General features: G+C 34.6%; 1 protein-coding gene across 2 annotated transcripts; it reads left to right on the forward strand.

The window, feature by feature from the left end:
• Nucleotides 1-9,351: 9,351 nt before the first annotated feature.
• On the forward strand, nt 9,352-17,599 carry RB195_026079 (uncharacterized protein; the record flags this gene model as incomplete). Of its 2 annotated transcripts, none has more annotated exons than XM_064214483.1 (7): nt 9,352-9,417; nt 11,928-12,049; nt 12,132-12,207; nt 12,790-12,902; nt 14,844-15,014; nt 15,076-15,160; nt 17,498-17,599. In XM_064214483.1, 7 exons carry the CDS (start codon nt 9,352-9,354, stop codon nt 17,597-17,599), a joined length of 735 nt encoding a protein of 244 aa, XP_064070364.1. The 2 variants fall into 2 exon arrangements, with proteins under 2 accessions (XP_064070364.1, XP_064070365.1); XM_064214484.1 differs by having other exon boundaries at nt 14,844-14,993; nt 15,058-15,160.
• Nucleotides 17,600-18,179: the final 580 nt, after the last annotated feature.

The raw sequence follows: 18,179 nt of genomic DNA on the forward strand, positions 1-18,179 counted from the left end.
ACGGAATTTTTCGTTGCTTCATCCGATTTCCCCCGTTCTTTATTGCTCCTTTTTTTTAAAGTAGACTGTGGTCCATACTTATGTCCATATAGCAATTTTATTTTTCACTTATTTTATAAAACAATATTTCTTATGTTAAATTATAGCGATAGTGTTTCGCTCAAATCCGGTAGTTTTCCATAGTTACTTCCTAATCAGCGTCCTCCGCTGTGGCAGCTTTTTTTAAAATATAAATCCTTATATTACACTTAGATTCAACGAGTTTTCTTGGAAACACTAACTTATCATTTTTTCCATTCATACGGTACACGTTCGGGTATTGTCAGGAAACGATTCCACATTTCTGTACAAGGCCTCAATAAATCTATGATGACAATTACTCCAACACTCCACTTCTCCAACAATTGATCCATCTTGTTACTTTTTAATTTTTCAAGGATCTCGTGGAGAGATAGAATTTTGTACAGTTCCCATCTCACCACAGAAATACATAGATTTATTCAACCTGCCCACGAAGAGAAAATCATTAATCAGCGAACAATTTATGGAAGTTTTATTCATCTGGGTTATCCACCTATCTGACTCTGTTTGCTCAGGGATGTAGTAGTATTGTTACCGTGTTAGGCCTTAATTTTTTCTTGTCAGGAAGTGCCATAGTTTTTAGGATCTGCAATGGTATTTACTCTGGTCTGGAAATAATTCCTTAACACATTGCTCAAGCAAAATATCGACATAAATTGATCAGTGATAAAAAGTTCTATTGGGATTTTCCCGTGTTTGCATTTCCCGAAAATCCTTACAATTCGTATCTAACATACGTGGTTTACCTTTTCCTTAGTTTCCATTGATTCTCTGGCGAATAGCCTCAATGAATGAGGGACATTTCCCAAATGTTCAGAAATTAATGACATCTCCAGTGTTGCACGTCAATCTGCGACTTCTCATGCACCCGTCAACGATTATATTTCGTATAGTTGTCCTATATAAGTCAATGAACACTTAATGGATGTAAGATTGATAGTTTTTGGATTTATGGACAACCTATGAAACTATTCTAGTGTTTTTATCAACATTTCCTCATCACCTCTGTGATGACTCAATTCGGCAATACATCTTTCCAGTTGTGTCCTGTGACGAAATTCTCCTCATTTTGGTATGACCACTTTACAGATTTCTTCTTTTATGGACATTCTTCGGTTACGGTCACGGTTATTGGAAATATTTGTCTGTGATTTTTCTTTTGAATGTTAATAAAAGTGTTTGACGCTGCTAAGTGAGGCAGTGTCCACTTTACACTTTAAACGTAGATTTTTCTTTATAACATAGAACGGCAGAGAAGAAACAGATGCTCGCTAGTCTCGGATACTTTTTTTCCGAATCCTAACATTGGCATTTACGTTTTTTTTTCTTCCAATTTGCTTCTATTTCGTTCAGCTAAGAAATGAACGGAGGAAGATTGAATTGTCAAAGTTATTCAACGATTTATAGTGAAAAGTAGATAAAGTGAAAGGAAAGAAAGAAAAAGACGAATCCTTATTGGACTTTTCCGGATGGAGTTTCGAGGTGTGTGTGTGTGCTTTTTTTTCGCATTTATTCAATCATAGAACAGTGGTGAAGGAAGAATCACAGTTGAAACGCTAATCGGTACATAAATTCACAAATATTCTTTCGTTTTGTTTTTCTATAGATTCAGGATAACGCTATTTTCACACCCGGAAAACACATTTTAAAAAGCGATGAAACAATGAAAGACACAAACACCGATCAATCATTTTGTTTATTTATAAGTTTACAATAAAAAGAGTAGAAAATTTGACGAAGCTGTTTGCTAAGAGGCAAAAGTTTATAAATTTAAATCCGAACATCACATAATCGTCGAATAGGAGACATACTTTTGGCAAGTTTGGCCTCATTCCCTGCACATACTGGCCAGAATTTCATGAATTCTTTTCAGAGTGAAGTTAGAATTTTTGTAGACAATATTATTGTTTCATTTCTTGTCATAAAACACATGTGAGGAATCTTTTCTGGACCTACATGTTGATTTCTCCCCTTTGGAATTCTCTACTGATTGCTCCAATACATATCCAATTTATGTTGACACTAAATCCTATCAACACCCCTGACGGATCACTTCGAATCCATTACTGAGTTCAGCGAATTGCTGAGTCTTGATGACTTCTGGTCCATTCCGGTTTTATGTACCACATGAAGAAAAAAAAAAGACTCGAAGTTATTGACATAAGAGAGCACGAGAACTGGTTTCTTCTTCTTTCCAATTTCGATTATCCATCCATTAATATAGAAATGTTGAAATGTTTTAAATTACATCCAAACACACTGTCTTGTACGTATCTAACCATTTCGAGGAGAATTTCCAGAAAAAAAAAACATAATTTTTGAAATGCTTCTTTTGCTTTATGCAATAGGCCAGATCTATCATCACGTAATAATATAATATTTATTGACGGTTCGTAGTGTTGTTGTTTACATGGAACAATGATATTTCTGGATGTACAAATTATATAAAATATTTTACTATGTATCAAGAGTTTACAGTAACAATTCAACTCTAAAAAGCTGGTGTAATGACAGAATTCCAAGAACGCGAAACTTTGAGATATATTACCACTTACAGTACTCTTCCGTTTTCCTCTTTTTTTCCTTTCTAACCTTTGGGAATAGGTTTTTCGTGGCCAGACAGGAGGAGGGTATTAGTCATACTCATCACTCTTCTTTTTCAAAAAGCCAGAGAAGGAGGCTGCGCAGTTCGTGGAATAGTAGATGGAAAAACTGAAAGTTTCATCAGGATCCGGTAATTCACTTTGAAAACAAATAACAATGCAAGTTTTTCGTAACGAACATTTCAAAAGGAAACAGTTGAGTCGCGTGATCCAAATTTCCAAGGAACTAAAATTTCGTCGTTTTTTCTGGACTGGTGGTACAGGTGGTACAATTTTTTTTCCAGAAACAACAATGAAGAGCCCCAACGATTTTCGATTGGTCCTTCTTTTGAAAAAGAAAAACAAAACAAAAGCAATTATAAGACTAAACTTTTTCTTTTGTCTGGATTTTATATGTACTCCTTAAGAACTATATTTACAAAATATATTGATTGATGTATGTATGCAAATATTACCAGTAGCACCTAAATATTATAGAAATTGGGGGCGGCAAAGCACAAAAAGGGGATTTTGATTGCCATCGCTCTGACGTTAACGCTTTTTTTGGTATTAAATTTCTGGATTACGCTCTCTACGCATCGCATTCAATGCCTGGCATATTCTTTATAGATTCCGATTCCTTTCTAGTAATCCCCCGAACCACCATACCAATGAATAACAAATATGTACATGAAATGTTTTCTTCTTCGGCCCGGATATCCGGAGATCCCAAGAATCAACAATTTAGCATTGTTTTTGTTCTTCTTTTTAAGTATCCTTGGAAAGTAAAGTGTTTTTTTTTTTGAATTTCACACCTTCTCTGTCGGCGCCTCGTCTCAGACCCCATGCTGTGATTTATGGAAGACCTTCGCGACGACACTCAGTTTTTCCTCGCTCCATTAGTGAGTATCGAAGTATTTATTTACTTGGACATGAGAGATGGGTAAAATCTTTAAAATGATACTCAAAAAAGTGTTCTTTCACATTTGGTTCTATCCATATGTGAGTTGTTTATTCGAAAAACTTGCTGCTAATTATTCGTGAGGGTGGACAACATCTCTATTAACTCATTTATCGTAGATCGGCGCTCTGCAGATGTTCAACACGTGCAGCGACGTTTTTGATCTTTGCATTCGTGGATCGTTTATCATTTTCCTAAAGGGAATGCACAAAGGCCACACACATGCACAAACCTTTTCGTGAGGTGAGATGACTCACAAAAAAAAGAACAATCATTTGTCTTCGACCAATTAACGATCATTGTCATCAAATGACGTTTCTATGGATATTTACAGGATGAAATCCTTGCCATGCGTGATCATTAGACTGAAGCACATGCGTTTTTCATGAACCGCCTGAATGATACCTCCTCATTCTCCCATGAGACAACCATAAAAGGCGCGTTTGGATCGAGTTGAAATTCTTCCCGTCCATCTACGTCAGCTATTCAACTGGTTTCAACTCCATTGAAATATATTGCTGGATAATGAACACCATATGGTATCATTAGTGCAACTACACGATATTTAACGACTATACGTCTATTGTCTTCTTTCAATTAGTTGACTGATGTCAGGATGTTTTAATTTTCAAGGACATCTCTCATTTTGACAACTAGTACTTCGTACACGATTAACTCGTTATATTTAAGGAGGAATTCGTTTATTAAATGCTAGTGAAACGAAAAATTTTGTCGAAACTCATTCCTTTCATGTTCTAAGCAAACTTCATTTTACCGCTTTCTTCTGTTTTTTTTTTCCTGCTTAATGAGACTCTCTTTCTGCCGTTCGCGAACCTCTGGGGAACTTTGAAAAAAGTTGCTGAGTTTTTGTTGCTTGAACTCTGTTACTGGTTTGGGAGGACTGCTACAATATTAGAATAATAATAAATAAAACAATAATAATAAAATAATAAAAATAACAATAATAATAATAAATAATAATAATAGAATAATCCTTGTGTTCTTTCAATGCAAAGCGAAAATTTACACCAACGAATGCTTAATAGTAACGCTGAATCAACTTCATCTTTTTGATTGTTCCAGAAATGCAAAAAAATTTCAGGTTCAATCCTTTAAGGAGCCTTCTATTTTTATTAAGGTAGAAGAATTTATTCTGATCTTGTAATATCCTTCACATCCATCACATCAACACATCAAATGATTTCCGTTGGCATCTCAGCGATACAAAAAGGTTGCTAAAAGGGCAACAAAACTTGTTTTTAGTAATTCATCTTTTTCACTCAAGTAAGATATTGAATCCGTGACGTATCCGAACTTTAATATTCAATATTCATATCTTACTTCCTTCCAAAACGTTCGCAAATAATCCATCTTTATAATACTTATTCCTTATAATAAAATATAATATAACATAATGTTTAGAAAAATAAAATAAATCAACTACATCCAAAAATATGAAAGATTTCACCCAACTACTTTCTGGATTAATCCCTCTGCAAAAAAAAGCTTTAAAATTTGTAATTTTCCTCTCGGACACCAAAGACTTATCGATTGTGAAGAAGATTAAGAAATATCCTCTGGTCCTCATTAATCCCACAACTTTTCCATGTTTAAAGAGTTTCTCTGGATATTCGAAAGATCTGTAGTCACCAGGAAGCAGTATAGGACACAAGCCTTCAACATTCCTTTAGTTTCATCTTCTTTAATCTAGACGTAGAGGGAGGACCGAAATCCATAAATTATAGTATAGTTTTTTGTCCTGTATAAATACGAACAATTCATGAATTTAAATGTCTTGCATGGAAAAGAAGTGCAAGCAATTTGTATTCAGATGAAGGGTGCATCGAATCTGGATTAACAGCAAAACTAATTCGAATTCAGGTTCTGGATTCGTGCCACTCTCCACTCTGTGTCAAGGCTGCCAAGATTCTTTTTTTTTGCAACTAGTTCGCAAAAAAATGACTACGGTTAGGATTTTTTTTCTGCTAGCACTATAGCACACAATTTCCCTCGACTCTTTTTTCATTGAGCAACTCGTCTTCATGTGTACTTTCTCTGAAATTATGTAATTCCAGGACACTCAGACATTTATTCGATTAGCTTAGTTTTTCGATAGTGATGTACTATGTTTGTTAAGTTTAGAACTCCTCATAACCTATGTTAACATGAAAAGAACAGGATCTGCTTGACTATCGACACAATCATGCTCGTAGAATTTTAGTGTCACGCTATTTCACTTCAGTCTTGTGATCTTACGCGATTTTACACAACAACTGATCGCATGATTTTATGAAGTCATTCGTAAAGCGAGCCTTGTTTGTTACGCGAACGAATTTTACGAGTATGAATACGACATAGAGCTCTCAACCTCATTACATTTCAAATGATTTCATCTGAAAATATCGTTGCTAAAGTCTTCGCCCGTTCTCTGAACTTCTTCCGGGAGTTTATGTGAATTCATAGTTTCCTGATGATCCCGAATTTGTTGTTGTCGAGTGTGTGTGTGTACTTGAACTCTAGGATTCCTCTGGGATTTGTGTACATCTTATGCACGTGGACGAATTATCCAAATAACTTTGAGAATTACTTGTAAAAACGAAATATGAGAGAATTTTAAAAGAAGAAAAGTTACGACAAGTTCTTTACTCATAGCATCAATTGTAAAATTCTTTTACAATTCACCTCATCATCTAAAAGAAATGAACTTACCAACTGCTTTCAGCAACAACTTGAGGAATTCGTTGCAGTTTTCTTTTTTTTTTTTTTGAAGACGAGTGCGTGCGGACTTCTCATGGCATAAAATGACGAGCGTTGTCAGTGCTGAAGTCGCGTCCATATGGTTCATAAATACATAATCTTATGCGCATACGTTTTCCTCATATGTGTCGTTAATTATCCTTGACGCTTCATGTGTGACTCGCTTCATTTTCATCGAGAACGGATTTCGATAACCGATATTTTGATGTCTTTGAGGAAAATTATGTTCTTTTTTTCGGTGTTCAAATATTTTTCTTAATTTTCAAGTTTATATAATCTATTTCTTTAACTAACATCATGACATTATTGTGATTCCCCCCCAAAAAAAAATGTCACCGGAAACACTCGAAATTCCTCAAATATTCATGCATCGTACGTTTTTTTTTCGACATGTTCCGGAAACCTTGACCTATATAATTCCATTACCTCAATATAGCGTTGTTCAATATCTGCACCGTATAAATTTTCGTATTTTCGTATTTAAATCAAGTAAATCTCGTTACATACTTCAAAATTTTTGACTTAACATTCAATATGTATGTTCTGCAAGCATTTGCTTAAGCCTAGGCTTTTCACATTATCGTTCTTTTGCTGTGCAAACCAAATCCATCAAAAAGTTTGTTGTTTCGAGAGAAAAATGTATCGAATGGATGCACAATGAACGTTATGCCGTTATTTTCAGCCAAAGCTTGCCTCAAATTCTTTCGAATAAACTAAACAGAAATGCTTAGCGTTCCCGCAAAATTTTCGGAATTTTTTTTTCTGTACTTTAGTAAAACCCATGAAAACGTCATTTTAGTCCTCCAGATTTCACCAGTAAATTTTTGTTGTATTCAAATAAAATACATTAGTTTCTTGAAGAACAATTACACCTTAATTATTGCGATCCTGTGGATATGTACTCTGGAGAAATCCAATGAGGGTAGTTTTAGCTGCCCTCTGGCAACGTTTTTCATTCTTTTCCAATTTACCCTAGCATGAGATGCTCCCAGCTACTGTGTGCAATTCGTGTGTTATTCAGTAAAATTGCATTCTCCTCCTTTCATTTTATTGCATTTTACTGCACCGTAAACCGAGATTGATAAAATAAATAAATAAAATTTTCCAGCATTGTTGACGTGTCCCGGAAGAAAAAAACTCTTATTTAATCTAATTGCAGTGTATTATAGCGGATGTTTTCGTTCTACTCCTCGTTCACACACTTTCTTCTCAGTCCTAATGGAAAATTTCATGTCCTTTGCTGTTCTGACATGTGATGAACAGCCTCCTTTGTGTACGCCTCCACTAAGAAATGAGTCACTATGACCTCTTTAGGTCGTTTATTTCTAAACTATTGTGAAGATCTTTCACTTCATGAGCACTTTCCCAACCACTTTCAAGACTATTACGACTTGCCGAATGTGCTTCGAATGTCCAGTTACAGTTCCTGCCCTCGCTCTTTACACAAGACTTGTTTTCTTACCACTTTTTATATCCATCTTCCCATAATAGCTGAAGGTTTTCTACAACAGCAGTGCGATTAAGAGAAGTCCAGATGCGATTTAGTGACAGGATATTTTACGGATATTTTTATTTCTGGATAGAAATTCAATTAGCTGTTACATTTCATCAGTTTGCTCTTTCACTAAATATGTCGTGAATTTTTCACGACGATGTTTCGCAACTCAGATACAGAACGATGTTGCGAATGCTCCTTTTCTTCCCTAGAGTAGTTCCTGGAATTTTGTTTCACCATGTAACTTTTTTTAGCATGGATGTAATCAAAAAATACTGAGTTTCCTAGGATGAGTCGAACATTAGAACATGTATGTACGGCAATTGTGATCTTGCCGCTGAAGATATGCTGCTATTCGACCTTATCCAGAAAAATATACTTTTTTTAAAGGATTTACTTATGCAGTTAGGGGCATAAGAAAATCCATCTAATATAAACGCATTTTTATAGGATCTCGAAAAAAGTCAGTTTAGAGCACAGTTATTTTACTGTTTCTGACATTTTTCCTTTTTTCCTGCTATTTCGATGATTCTAGCCCCGTGAAAATCGAGTGATGGAGTGGATTATCTTCTAGACCTGCTCCACTTCTAGAAATTTTATTATCTTTTTCATAAAGATGTCTAATTTCGACTGGTTATTAATAATACAGACTTTTATAATTTTTTAAATAAAAGATGTTGCGCAACAGGAAATTGGGAACCACAAAACGAAAAAAAAAACAAAACAAAAAGAAAACAAAAGGGAATTGAGAAGGAAAACAGAATAGAGGATATGAGAAAGTAATCCACAGTTTTATGATGCATGTAATTTCTTCTCCAAGCGCAGTAGACTGGATTTATTTCAAAATAGTTGTTATTATGACCAAAATTTTTTGACCTCAAAAAATAAAATCATATTCTAACTGGATTTTTTTTTCAAATATTTAAACATTACTCTAGTTTTTGCGTCTCTCTCACTTCTTCAATATTTTATTCCTAGTATAGATTGCATTATTTTACACAGCACAACCTTTCCCAGGATACCGAACGGAGGTTTCGAGCCATCTCTGGGAACGTAAAAAGACTGGAGGTCGGTGTACATAGTAGCAATGCTAATCACTTCAGCCTCAGTCCACTATGGCAATTTCGACCGTCACTACAGCGGAACGAGCTTGTTTGTTGTTTGTAAACAAAGCTTATATTTTCGCCCCTCCTACATACACTTTCGCTTATCCCTTAATACATGCATCTCACAAGGCGATTACATGAAGTAAATCCTTTGTTTGTGAGGTTGCGAATACCTCATTCTGGATCCTTTTTTTTTCTCTTCATCTCGCGTTATTTTTCTCCTCGTTTCTCGCTAACAAATGTTTCTTTCTATCCATTTCGTGGCACTTGTCATGTTTAGAATAAGTCTCTCTTTTGAATGTTTCAGTTTTTGTTAGTGTGGCGAAATTCTGAAAGGCTTCTGGAGTTAATAGACCTTGCTGAGAGGTTATGGAGTGCGCAGCACTTTGTATGCTAGCTGCCACTGTCGGCTTTGTACCTTCACCAGATACACATGTAAGTTTCAATTAAATACAAGAAATTTTTACATTTATATTGCTTGAGATAATTATTTCTATTACACCCACATTTTTTCCTCCAGAAAATAGATTTGGAATTTACCATTTTTTCCTTTTTTGAATTTCAACAAATATATAGTAGCAAAATCTTTTCTGTCCACCCAATCTCTACCTATAAAATCCATGAATTTTGCCTTTATCTTACCTTCAACGACAATCCAGAGATTTTGTTTTTGAAGAGAATTTTTGCTAGAGAATTTCTAAACACCAATACCATTTTAGAACCACGTATCCACATCAATATTTGGACAATAATATTTTCCAACGGCAGCGTATGTTTATCGAGTCCTAGTGCAACCATAGCGATTCTCCCCAGAGAAACGAGTCAATTCTAACAAATTGAGGCTGTATTTTAATGACGGCCATTCTACATATTCTGGATGAAATTCTTTGCTCGCATTGCGTAACGGTAGTGGATCTGTCACAGGAAAATCATTTATCGAATCATCCAGATAACAAGGGAACAGAGGTTTTGAAAACAAATTCTATTCTGAAATGTTTCTTGTTCTTTAAACTTGAAAGTCATGTGAATTATAAATTCATTCTATCCAAATCCAGGGAATTTCAGTGAGGTGGTAAAGTACTGTGTTCTTTTGAACAAGATTAAAGGGGCTGAAGGGATCAATTAATTTGAAAATTATAATGGTTTATGCTAATGACTTTCGATTTGATTACATTATATTTCATATTTTAGTTGTATCTTATTTATTTTATATTATTTTTGATTGCATATAGAAAGTAATTTTTTGAAATCACAGTGTATTCTCCTGTCATACCACAAAACATGATATTTATTATGAACGAATCTATCTTCGAAACTTCTACAGTTTAGTCATAAGCAGCCATAACAGTTACTGTAATAACTTTAATTCTTTCAATTTTCTCTTACAGTAATCCGATTTTAGAGTATAGTAAGGCGTTTCACTTGCAGTTCTTCATTGAGATAGATTAAATCTGTAGAATTCCGTGATAAAAATTCATTAAGACCTTCGAGGAGCACAATGCTGTTTTTTTTTAATTTCTAAATTTAATCTGTAGAACCCACGAATAGAACCTGAAAGTTCTTCTCAGTGCATTTTCTTTACTACTGTGAAAAAGTGCAAAATTTTCTTCACTTTTCCCTTCCTTTCCTGCTTTAGTACATAGGCAGCAATGTGCTACATATTGTTGAGCTTTTGAAAAGTAATAATAGATAAATACATAAATAATGGCTGGTAACAAGAGGTTTTTTGCAATACCTTCTTTTGGTGTAATTTATTTCGAACTATTTCGTAGCTTAACTTGTAGTTGTAAGCTCCTTGATGGGTTTCAAAATGTGTTTTATTTTATTTGGCACATTTTAGGTCCACAGGTACATTCTAGGTTCGAGTACATTTTCATATCGTCAAAAAAATCAACAAAATATCATTAAAAACAGAACGATTCCTATTAAACGATTGAAAAAACCATTAACGGTACCAGAATAGAGCGACACATGTCTGAATGTTCGACATCCCCACGTCAGGTTGTCATCCATTATCGAGTTCGTGTCGATGTCAACAGCGAGGTCCTCCTGGTTTTCAGGATAACGACTTTCAACACTACAGTAATCTGGCAGAAAAAAAAAGTCCAAAAAGGGAATAAGGATCAACAAATATGAACTAAAATGACATGTTGCATGTATTTTCACAAAGTTCATAGAAGTCGGTCCCGTTTTCATTCCTTCTGCCCCGTTCACCGCAAGAAAACGGATTCGTTGTTCTAATGAGACGAAAACGGGGGCGACACTCATACGATTTCTTACACGAACGGCCCTCAGTCGACATTAAATCGTCGCCGTTTTTTTTTCTGGAATCTTTCCAACGAAAATGATGGTTTGAAAAAATCGCAAATCGAAAAAATCGTCAGTCGCGACAAAAATGTGATTTTTAATGTGTTTCTATCAAGGACATGTCGTCGGTTGGATTCTTGGAGCCTATCCGAACACGTACAGTGTTTCCAATATCATCACTGAGTCTAGTCATTTCGGTTTCCTTTAGAATGTCCTTGTTGTGATCGATGGAGGAAAATTCTATTCTTTCCACTCAATCACCCTATTATTGAACAAAAAAAGATCTTAATTCCTTGAAATTGTTGATGGATTGGAGATCTCAAATAAGTATGTATGTTCTATTGAACACTTAAAATCCTTCCATTCTAACCTTTTTTTGAGGAAAACAGTAATCTTTCTATTTACCTTTTCCTTGATTTTTGGAATCTGAAGCTGTCTTTCTGCATTTTTATAGCATCCCACTAAAAAATTTGGGCTTACACTCTCCTGTTCAAAAATATTCCACTTTAACATATTTGTAATCTTGGGAATCTGTATTAATATTTAATATTTTTAACTTTATTAACACTTATTTGTTTTGTATCTTTATTTCTACGTGTACTGTAAATTAATAACATATTTAAATGTGATTCTTATAGAGATGTTCATACTGTGTAGAAGCTCGTTCCACATACGCGGATTGTTTCGATGACGTCATCGAATGCGCGTACAGAGATCCAAGCTCGTTGATTTTTTGCCTAAATGTTTATGAACATGCGGCGTAAGTTTTTCAAATCAACGTTACTCAAATCTTCAGAATTTGAGCACTTTTTTTCGATGGTCTATAAATATCATTTTTTCAGAGCCTCAATGGTTCATTACTCGGCACGTTGTTTATCATACGAGAAGTTCTACGTTCCTGATGACGCCATAAAGAAGGTGGCTAGGATTCTTGAGAAGAAGGAATTAAACTTATGCTCTTAGAGTTAATTTTCCGTCAAAATTTTAATACAGCCACTAGGATTTGACGTACAATTCATCCACATAAGAAAAAATAAGGAATTAACTGCTTTCTACAAACATAAGCCAACTCCTGAGAAGGTTGTCCAGGGATCGTTATTTCGCATAAGAGAATAGAGAAATTATAAAATAAGAATATCAATCCTCACAAGAATTGTTCTGAGGTAAAATGAAAAAGTTAACACTTTGTATAGCTTCCATCAAATTTCTCCGGAATGAGTAGGAATAGCCCTTTCTCTCTAGCATCTTCTGACAACGTTCCAGAAGAAATCCCGTTTCTGCCATCTTCGTCTGGATGTGTATATAGTTTTGAGTAGTCTATGACTAGTGTGCAACTCATCCTGTGCATCATCCCAACAAAGATAGCTAAAATTCCAAAAAAAAAAATACAAAATTACAGGTACAGTACTAATTAGAAGTTGCAAGAATTAATAAAGTTCAAATTTTAAACGTTCTACATTTAATGTATTACTTTCTGCTAAATATTTTTATTTTATTAAGATCGGTGCAAGTGGTATGTGCAAATTCTCGGATGTTCAACCTTGCGAATGTGATGTGTGCAGGAGTCAAACGACAACAACAGCATTTACTGTTGAAAACACTACGAATCATATGTGAGTAGTATGGATTTTTCCTGCAATATTTCCATACTTGATTTTTTTTTCTTCACAGCCTCTGTCCTTTTTTTATCATTATCCTATTTTTTTCGTCCGAAATTGAGCTAGAGAAATGATTCTAAAATTTGTAGCCGGAAAACAAAGAAAAAATGAAAAAACACTGTAAACACGCAACTTCTGTGCTTGTTCGTGTAATCCAATCTCGCTTTTCGGCTTTTCTCTTGCCCTTAAAGTTTTTTTGTTTAAAAAACAAAGGTATACATTTTCTCTAGGAAACATCGACCTCAGGAAAAAGACGAGCAACGAGGATTTAGTTATATTATCGAGGCACAGTGTAGTAGTAACGGATATTTGTCGAAAAAATCCTTACTCAGTATCGATCATATCACTTTTTTTATTTCAAGGAAGAAACGGTTGGGGATAATCAGCCTTGACGGTGACTGGAGATCAAATCATTCGATCTTTTATTTTATGTGAACAAATATGACCGTAGACCGTTTCTTAAGAAGAAAAAGGAAAATAAAAGACGTTCTGTAAATAAAAAAGAGAAGATTGAAAAGAGAGATTACTGTGTTCAAATCACACTTTTTTTTGGTCCTCATTCACGGTGGGACAACGTCTCCCACTCTATGGACGATGTCTGGAACGGATCAAAAGAAACAAAACAACGAAAAAGAAGTACTGAATTACTTTATGTAAATAAAATACATAAAGAAATGTACATTCATGACTTTGGACCTTCACTCTTTCCTAAAGTTTTTCTGTCTTATGCACACTTTTACTTGTATCCACGAAAGTTCGCATAAAACGTTTTTTAAACGTGTTATTTTTTGCAACTAAAAAAAAACGTTTTTTATTCATCATTTCCTACCTTGATCTTTTTGCCTTTGCCTCACTGTAACTCGCCTCTCAAACGCTTTACCACTCTCTAGATTTTCTTACGTGAACGGAAGCCAGTGTTTAAAAATGCATAAAAATGTTTTTTAATGCTCAAATGTGGGCGGGTGTGGTGTAGCGGTTAGAGGTTCCGCTTCCTGCACAATCGATCGGAGGTTCGAATCCGCCCTAGTCTTTCTCCCTCCGGGGTCGATAAATTGGTACCGACTTGTCTGGGAGGATAAAGCACTGACTTGACATCGGCAGCCACCGCAAGTCATTGTATAGGCCAGATACACGTTCGTAAACCTCAAACGATTCTGAATTGAAGTGAACGTGGGGGCGCATCCCAAGCGGATTGATTAACGCCAGAAACTTTATCCTTTATCCTTTAATGCTCAAATATTTTCATTCTGTGCATAATCATTTTTTTCTGGATTTTCTTTCAAGAGGGATTCAGTTGGATACACTAAGGCTACCACAATCTGTCACACTTTAAGATTGCATAGTGATCCTGGATTATCTTAGATCCTTCCACAAAACTTTGACGATCATTTAAAAGCATCACCTCACGAATCTGAGGTGGTACGGCATTCAAGTGTAGTATTCGTAAACGGGATCGTAGATTATGGAGATAGGAGTGATTCCGTCCATTTTTTCCCAATTCCCGTAAAAAAAACGATTAGGACGATACGGCATCAAGCGATCCGGCGCCCTATTTTCTACGAGTTCAGTTGGAGCGCGCCAGCCTTGTGCGGCGCCTCATCTTCTCCACCTAAAACTCGTACCACCTCAGATTCGTGGAGTGATGCCTTTAATTCCATTTTATCGAGTATCAAGATAATAAATACCACTCTGAAGAAACCCGCCCGATCATCCCAAGTAAACAAAAACATTTTTACTCACGAATTTTCTGGTACTTTGAGTTTGATACAAACAACTAACTCTCATGGGGAATTGAACCAATCCTTTATCTGGTGGATGTCTACCGAAGGAGAATCAAGATTACCTTAGCATCCAGCATACATATTTTCCAAAAAAAAAAAATGTGAATTTTTTTAGGAAGAAACACAAACATCATCATCACCATCATCATCGGGGAAATTTGACACAAAGTCATCCAGCGGCTCCACGGATCTACAGCAATGTGTCACAACCTCAACTGTCCGCATACAAAGAGGATGGATTAACATTTGCTGCCCATTCGCAATCGTCAACAAAGAACTCATATTTGTATATTTTAGTAGCGTTTATCAATATTTTAATTTTACTACAGTAAAATTCAATCACGTAGGCAAGAAGCAAGCAAATATGAGCTCCTAATGAAAAAACTGGATAGCGGAGTACCGTTGCCTAAGGCAGAAGATATGTTGATTACGGTAAAATTCCATCAATGTGGTCGCAGTCGCTTTCTCAGAAGCAATAATAATTTTTGGTTCTCATTTCAAAAAAAAAATGACAGCCTAAAATAGATCCGAATCTTACTTACATAACATAGTCTATATACCGTAGTCCATAACGATGAAAAAAACAATATTTGTAGTTCAAAATAACAATAGTCTCGTAATTGGTGAGAATTATTTTAAGAAACCACAGTTCGTAAATAACTTTAACTATGTGATTCTACGAAAAAAAAAGAACAAATCGGATATTTTTGAATGTAAGTACTCTTTTCCATGTAGTTAGTAGTTTTTGTATTAGTCAATTTTTTAAAATTTCCTTGAAAACTTTTTGATTAGGTGGTAAAATTATTGATCTAAACGTAAATGCCCAAGGTTAATCTATAGTCAGATTGCCCTAATGGTCAATCTAAATTATTCAAAATCCCGTTTTAACAAAGATTAGTGATACTAAAGCAAGAATTTGCAAAAAATTGTAATCGTAGTACTTTCCATACCAGTAAGAAATGGAAAAGCCCAAAATTTTGTTGACACCTCTTACGAACAGAAAGGCATTGTTGCTGTAACTGTTAATACGATAATCAAATATCACGCACATAAATTTTTTTCTTTCAAAAAAAAATTTTAGATAGTGGAAAGGTAAAGCTAAGCGTTTAACGAAGAAACAGAGAACTAATAGAACATAAGAAAAAGACACTATGAATTTTATTTTCTGAGTTTTTTTTTTCACTGGAGAAACTTTAAGATAAGAATTATCATTTATTTATCGAAAACTCAGGGGAAAAAATTCGTTTTCATTAATACACAACATAAGAAGGGAATATTTTAACCCTTTTTTATTTACTCTTCTAATTAGTCCTACCCCCCTTAGTACATTATTTTGTAATAGTGTGAAAAATTATTTTCACCCTGCTTCTTGCTTACAGTACGATTTCGTTTACGATCAGAAAATCAGCGATGCATCTTCTGCGTCGATTATTGCATTTTTTCCATTTCCCGCTGCTTCATCGGGCGAGAAATTCCAGCTTAACCCGGGTATTTTGTTCAAACATCAAATTTACTTGTCGAATTCTCATGTCATTCTGTTTATTTTCTGTGACAATTATTGTACTTATGTGTGTATACTCAGTAAATGTTTTTTTGTAAATTAAATCATTTGGGCATACCCTGAAACGAATGTATAATTTGTTTTTTTCAAGATTAGACATAATAGAAGTGCATTATCTAATATCTGAAAGGCGATCCTGATTAAAAAAATAGTTTTTAAAAACTACGTTGTGCCAAATATTGAAAAAAGGCAAACAGAAACATTTATCTGTTCATGTGACTTGTCACAATGCGATGTTACTGTACGAGAACTGATCCCCATCCTTTTCCGGAACTACAACACTAAGAAAGGGTTCTTTCTGGCTAGAGACTACAATCCTATAAATGAAGGATACTTCTTTGTTAGCGTCCTACCTCGCAACGAGAAACGGTTCCAGTTTTTTTTTCGAAAGTAAGAAAAATGATGGAATTGTAGTTTAGGAAACCCTAGAATCCTTCAATGAATTCGATTCGTTTTCTTTTAACGGAAATTTGTTGCATTTCAAATGTTATTACTGTTGTGTTTGAGGCAGTTAAAAACTCCGCAGAGGTTCCAATTTTGCTTTCAATATTTTTGATTCACAAAGGGATGAAAATGAATTGGAAATAAATAACATGTTTTTTTTTACAAACATTTCCATAAACGAGCAATATTTTGTGTAAATACGGACTCTGTCTGCACGGTAGATACATGTCATGTACGAACTAGAAACAGGTATTCTGGAAAGTTTGCTGACAGTATAATTGTTTTGTTTATTTCTTTTGTAAGCAACGACGCGTTGAGCGTGAGAAATTCCAGACATTATCAAAAAAGACTGTTTCAAATATTCTCTGAGAAATGTCGAAAAAAAAATTCTGCAACCAGCAAAATCGATGAATTTCATTTTTTGAGGACATTGAGAGATATTCTGAAGTGGTAACGCCGAACTGTTTGAAATATAAAAAAATCACTGGGACGATTTTTTGGGAATGGACGTCAAATAAACAAGATATTTACGTATTTTATAATATATACTTATATTTTAAGATTCATGAGATATATTTTAAGCACAAAACAAAAATCCTCGTATTCATCATATAAGAGCTATGAATTCACGTGAAAAGTTTGTGGAACATGTGTAAGTAAATGCAAACATTTTAAGGGACAGGATGCTCATTGCAGAGAATTTAATTCCAATAATTCAATTAATTCAAATTCTGGTCATTTCACATTATGAATCTTTTCTTCAGTCTTTCTTGATGTTTTCCGTGACTCGTAAAGGAGGTTTCAGTCGATCACCAATTATGATCTACTCTTCTGGTTTCCTTCTCGAAACTATAACCGAATACTGAAAATAGCGGGATAGAAATATATCGCAAAAAATAACATAATAAAAATGAATAAAGCATGAATTTGTAAGGTGTAAATCAATAATCCCGTAAATGTTGTTGCATCATTTCAAATCTTCAGAAATCCGAGACCGAATCCAACTTGAAAAATGTTGAAAAAAGCCTAATCAGGCATATCTGAAAATTTTCATGGATTTACAACTGGATTCAGATTCCAAGAGCGTTGTTTATGCGAAAAACTTCGTGTAAAGTTATCAAGGTCATTAGATTTATCCATGGAATATAAACATAGTACTTATGCCTCTGTACCTCATGTCAAAATAATTATGTTTCATTCGTTGGTTAGGGTTATGTTATAAACATGTTTTCCTTCCACTAAAAATAGAAATGAAAGAAAAAGTAGAGAATAAGCTCAAAAATTATTCAAAATTATTATTGAGTTAAACTTGGACAGCCACGATTACTTACTACGGATAAAGGACTTCGATGCCTTTTGTTTTATGAGACTCTCACTTAGAAAAGACACATCATTTCATGGATTCGGTGAGCGTTTTCACATTTTTCCCCATGATTGGTGAAAACA

Source organism: Necator americanus, chromosome X (genome assembly GCF_031761385.1).
Source record: "Necator americanus strain Aroian chromosome X, whole genome shotgun sequence".
NCBI classification, from domain to species: Eukaryota; Metazoa; Nematoda; class Chromadorea; order Rhabditida; family Ancylostomatidae; genus Necator; species Necator americanus.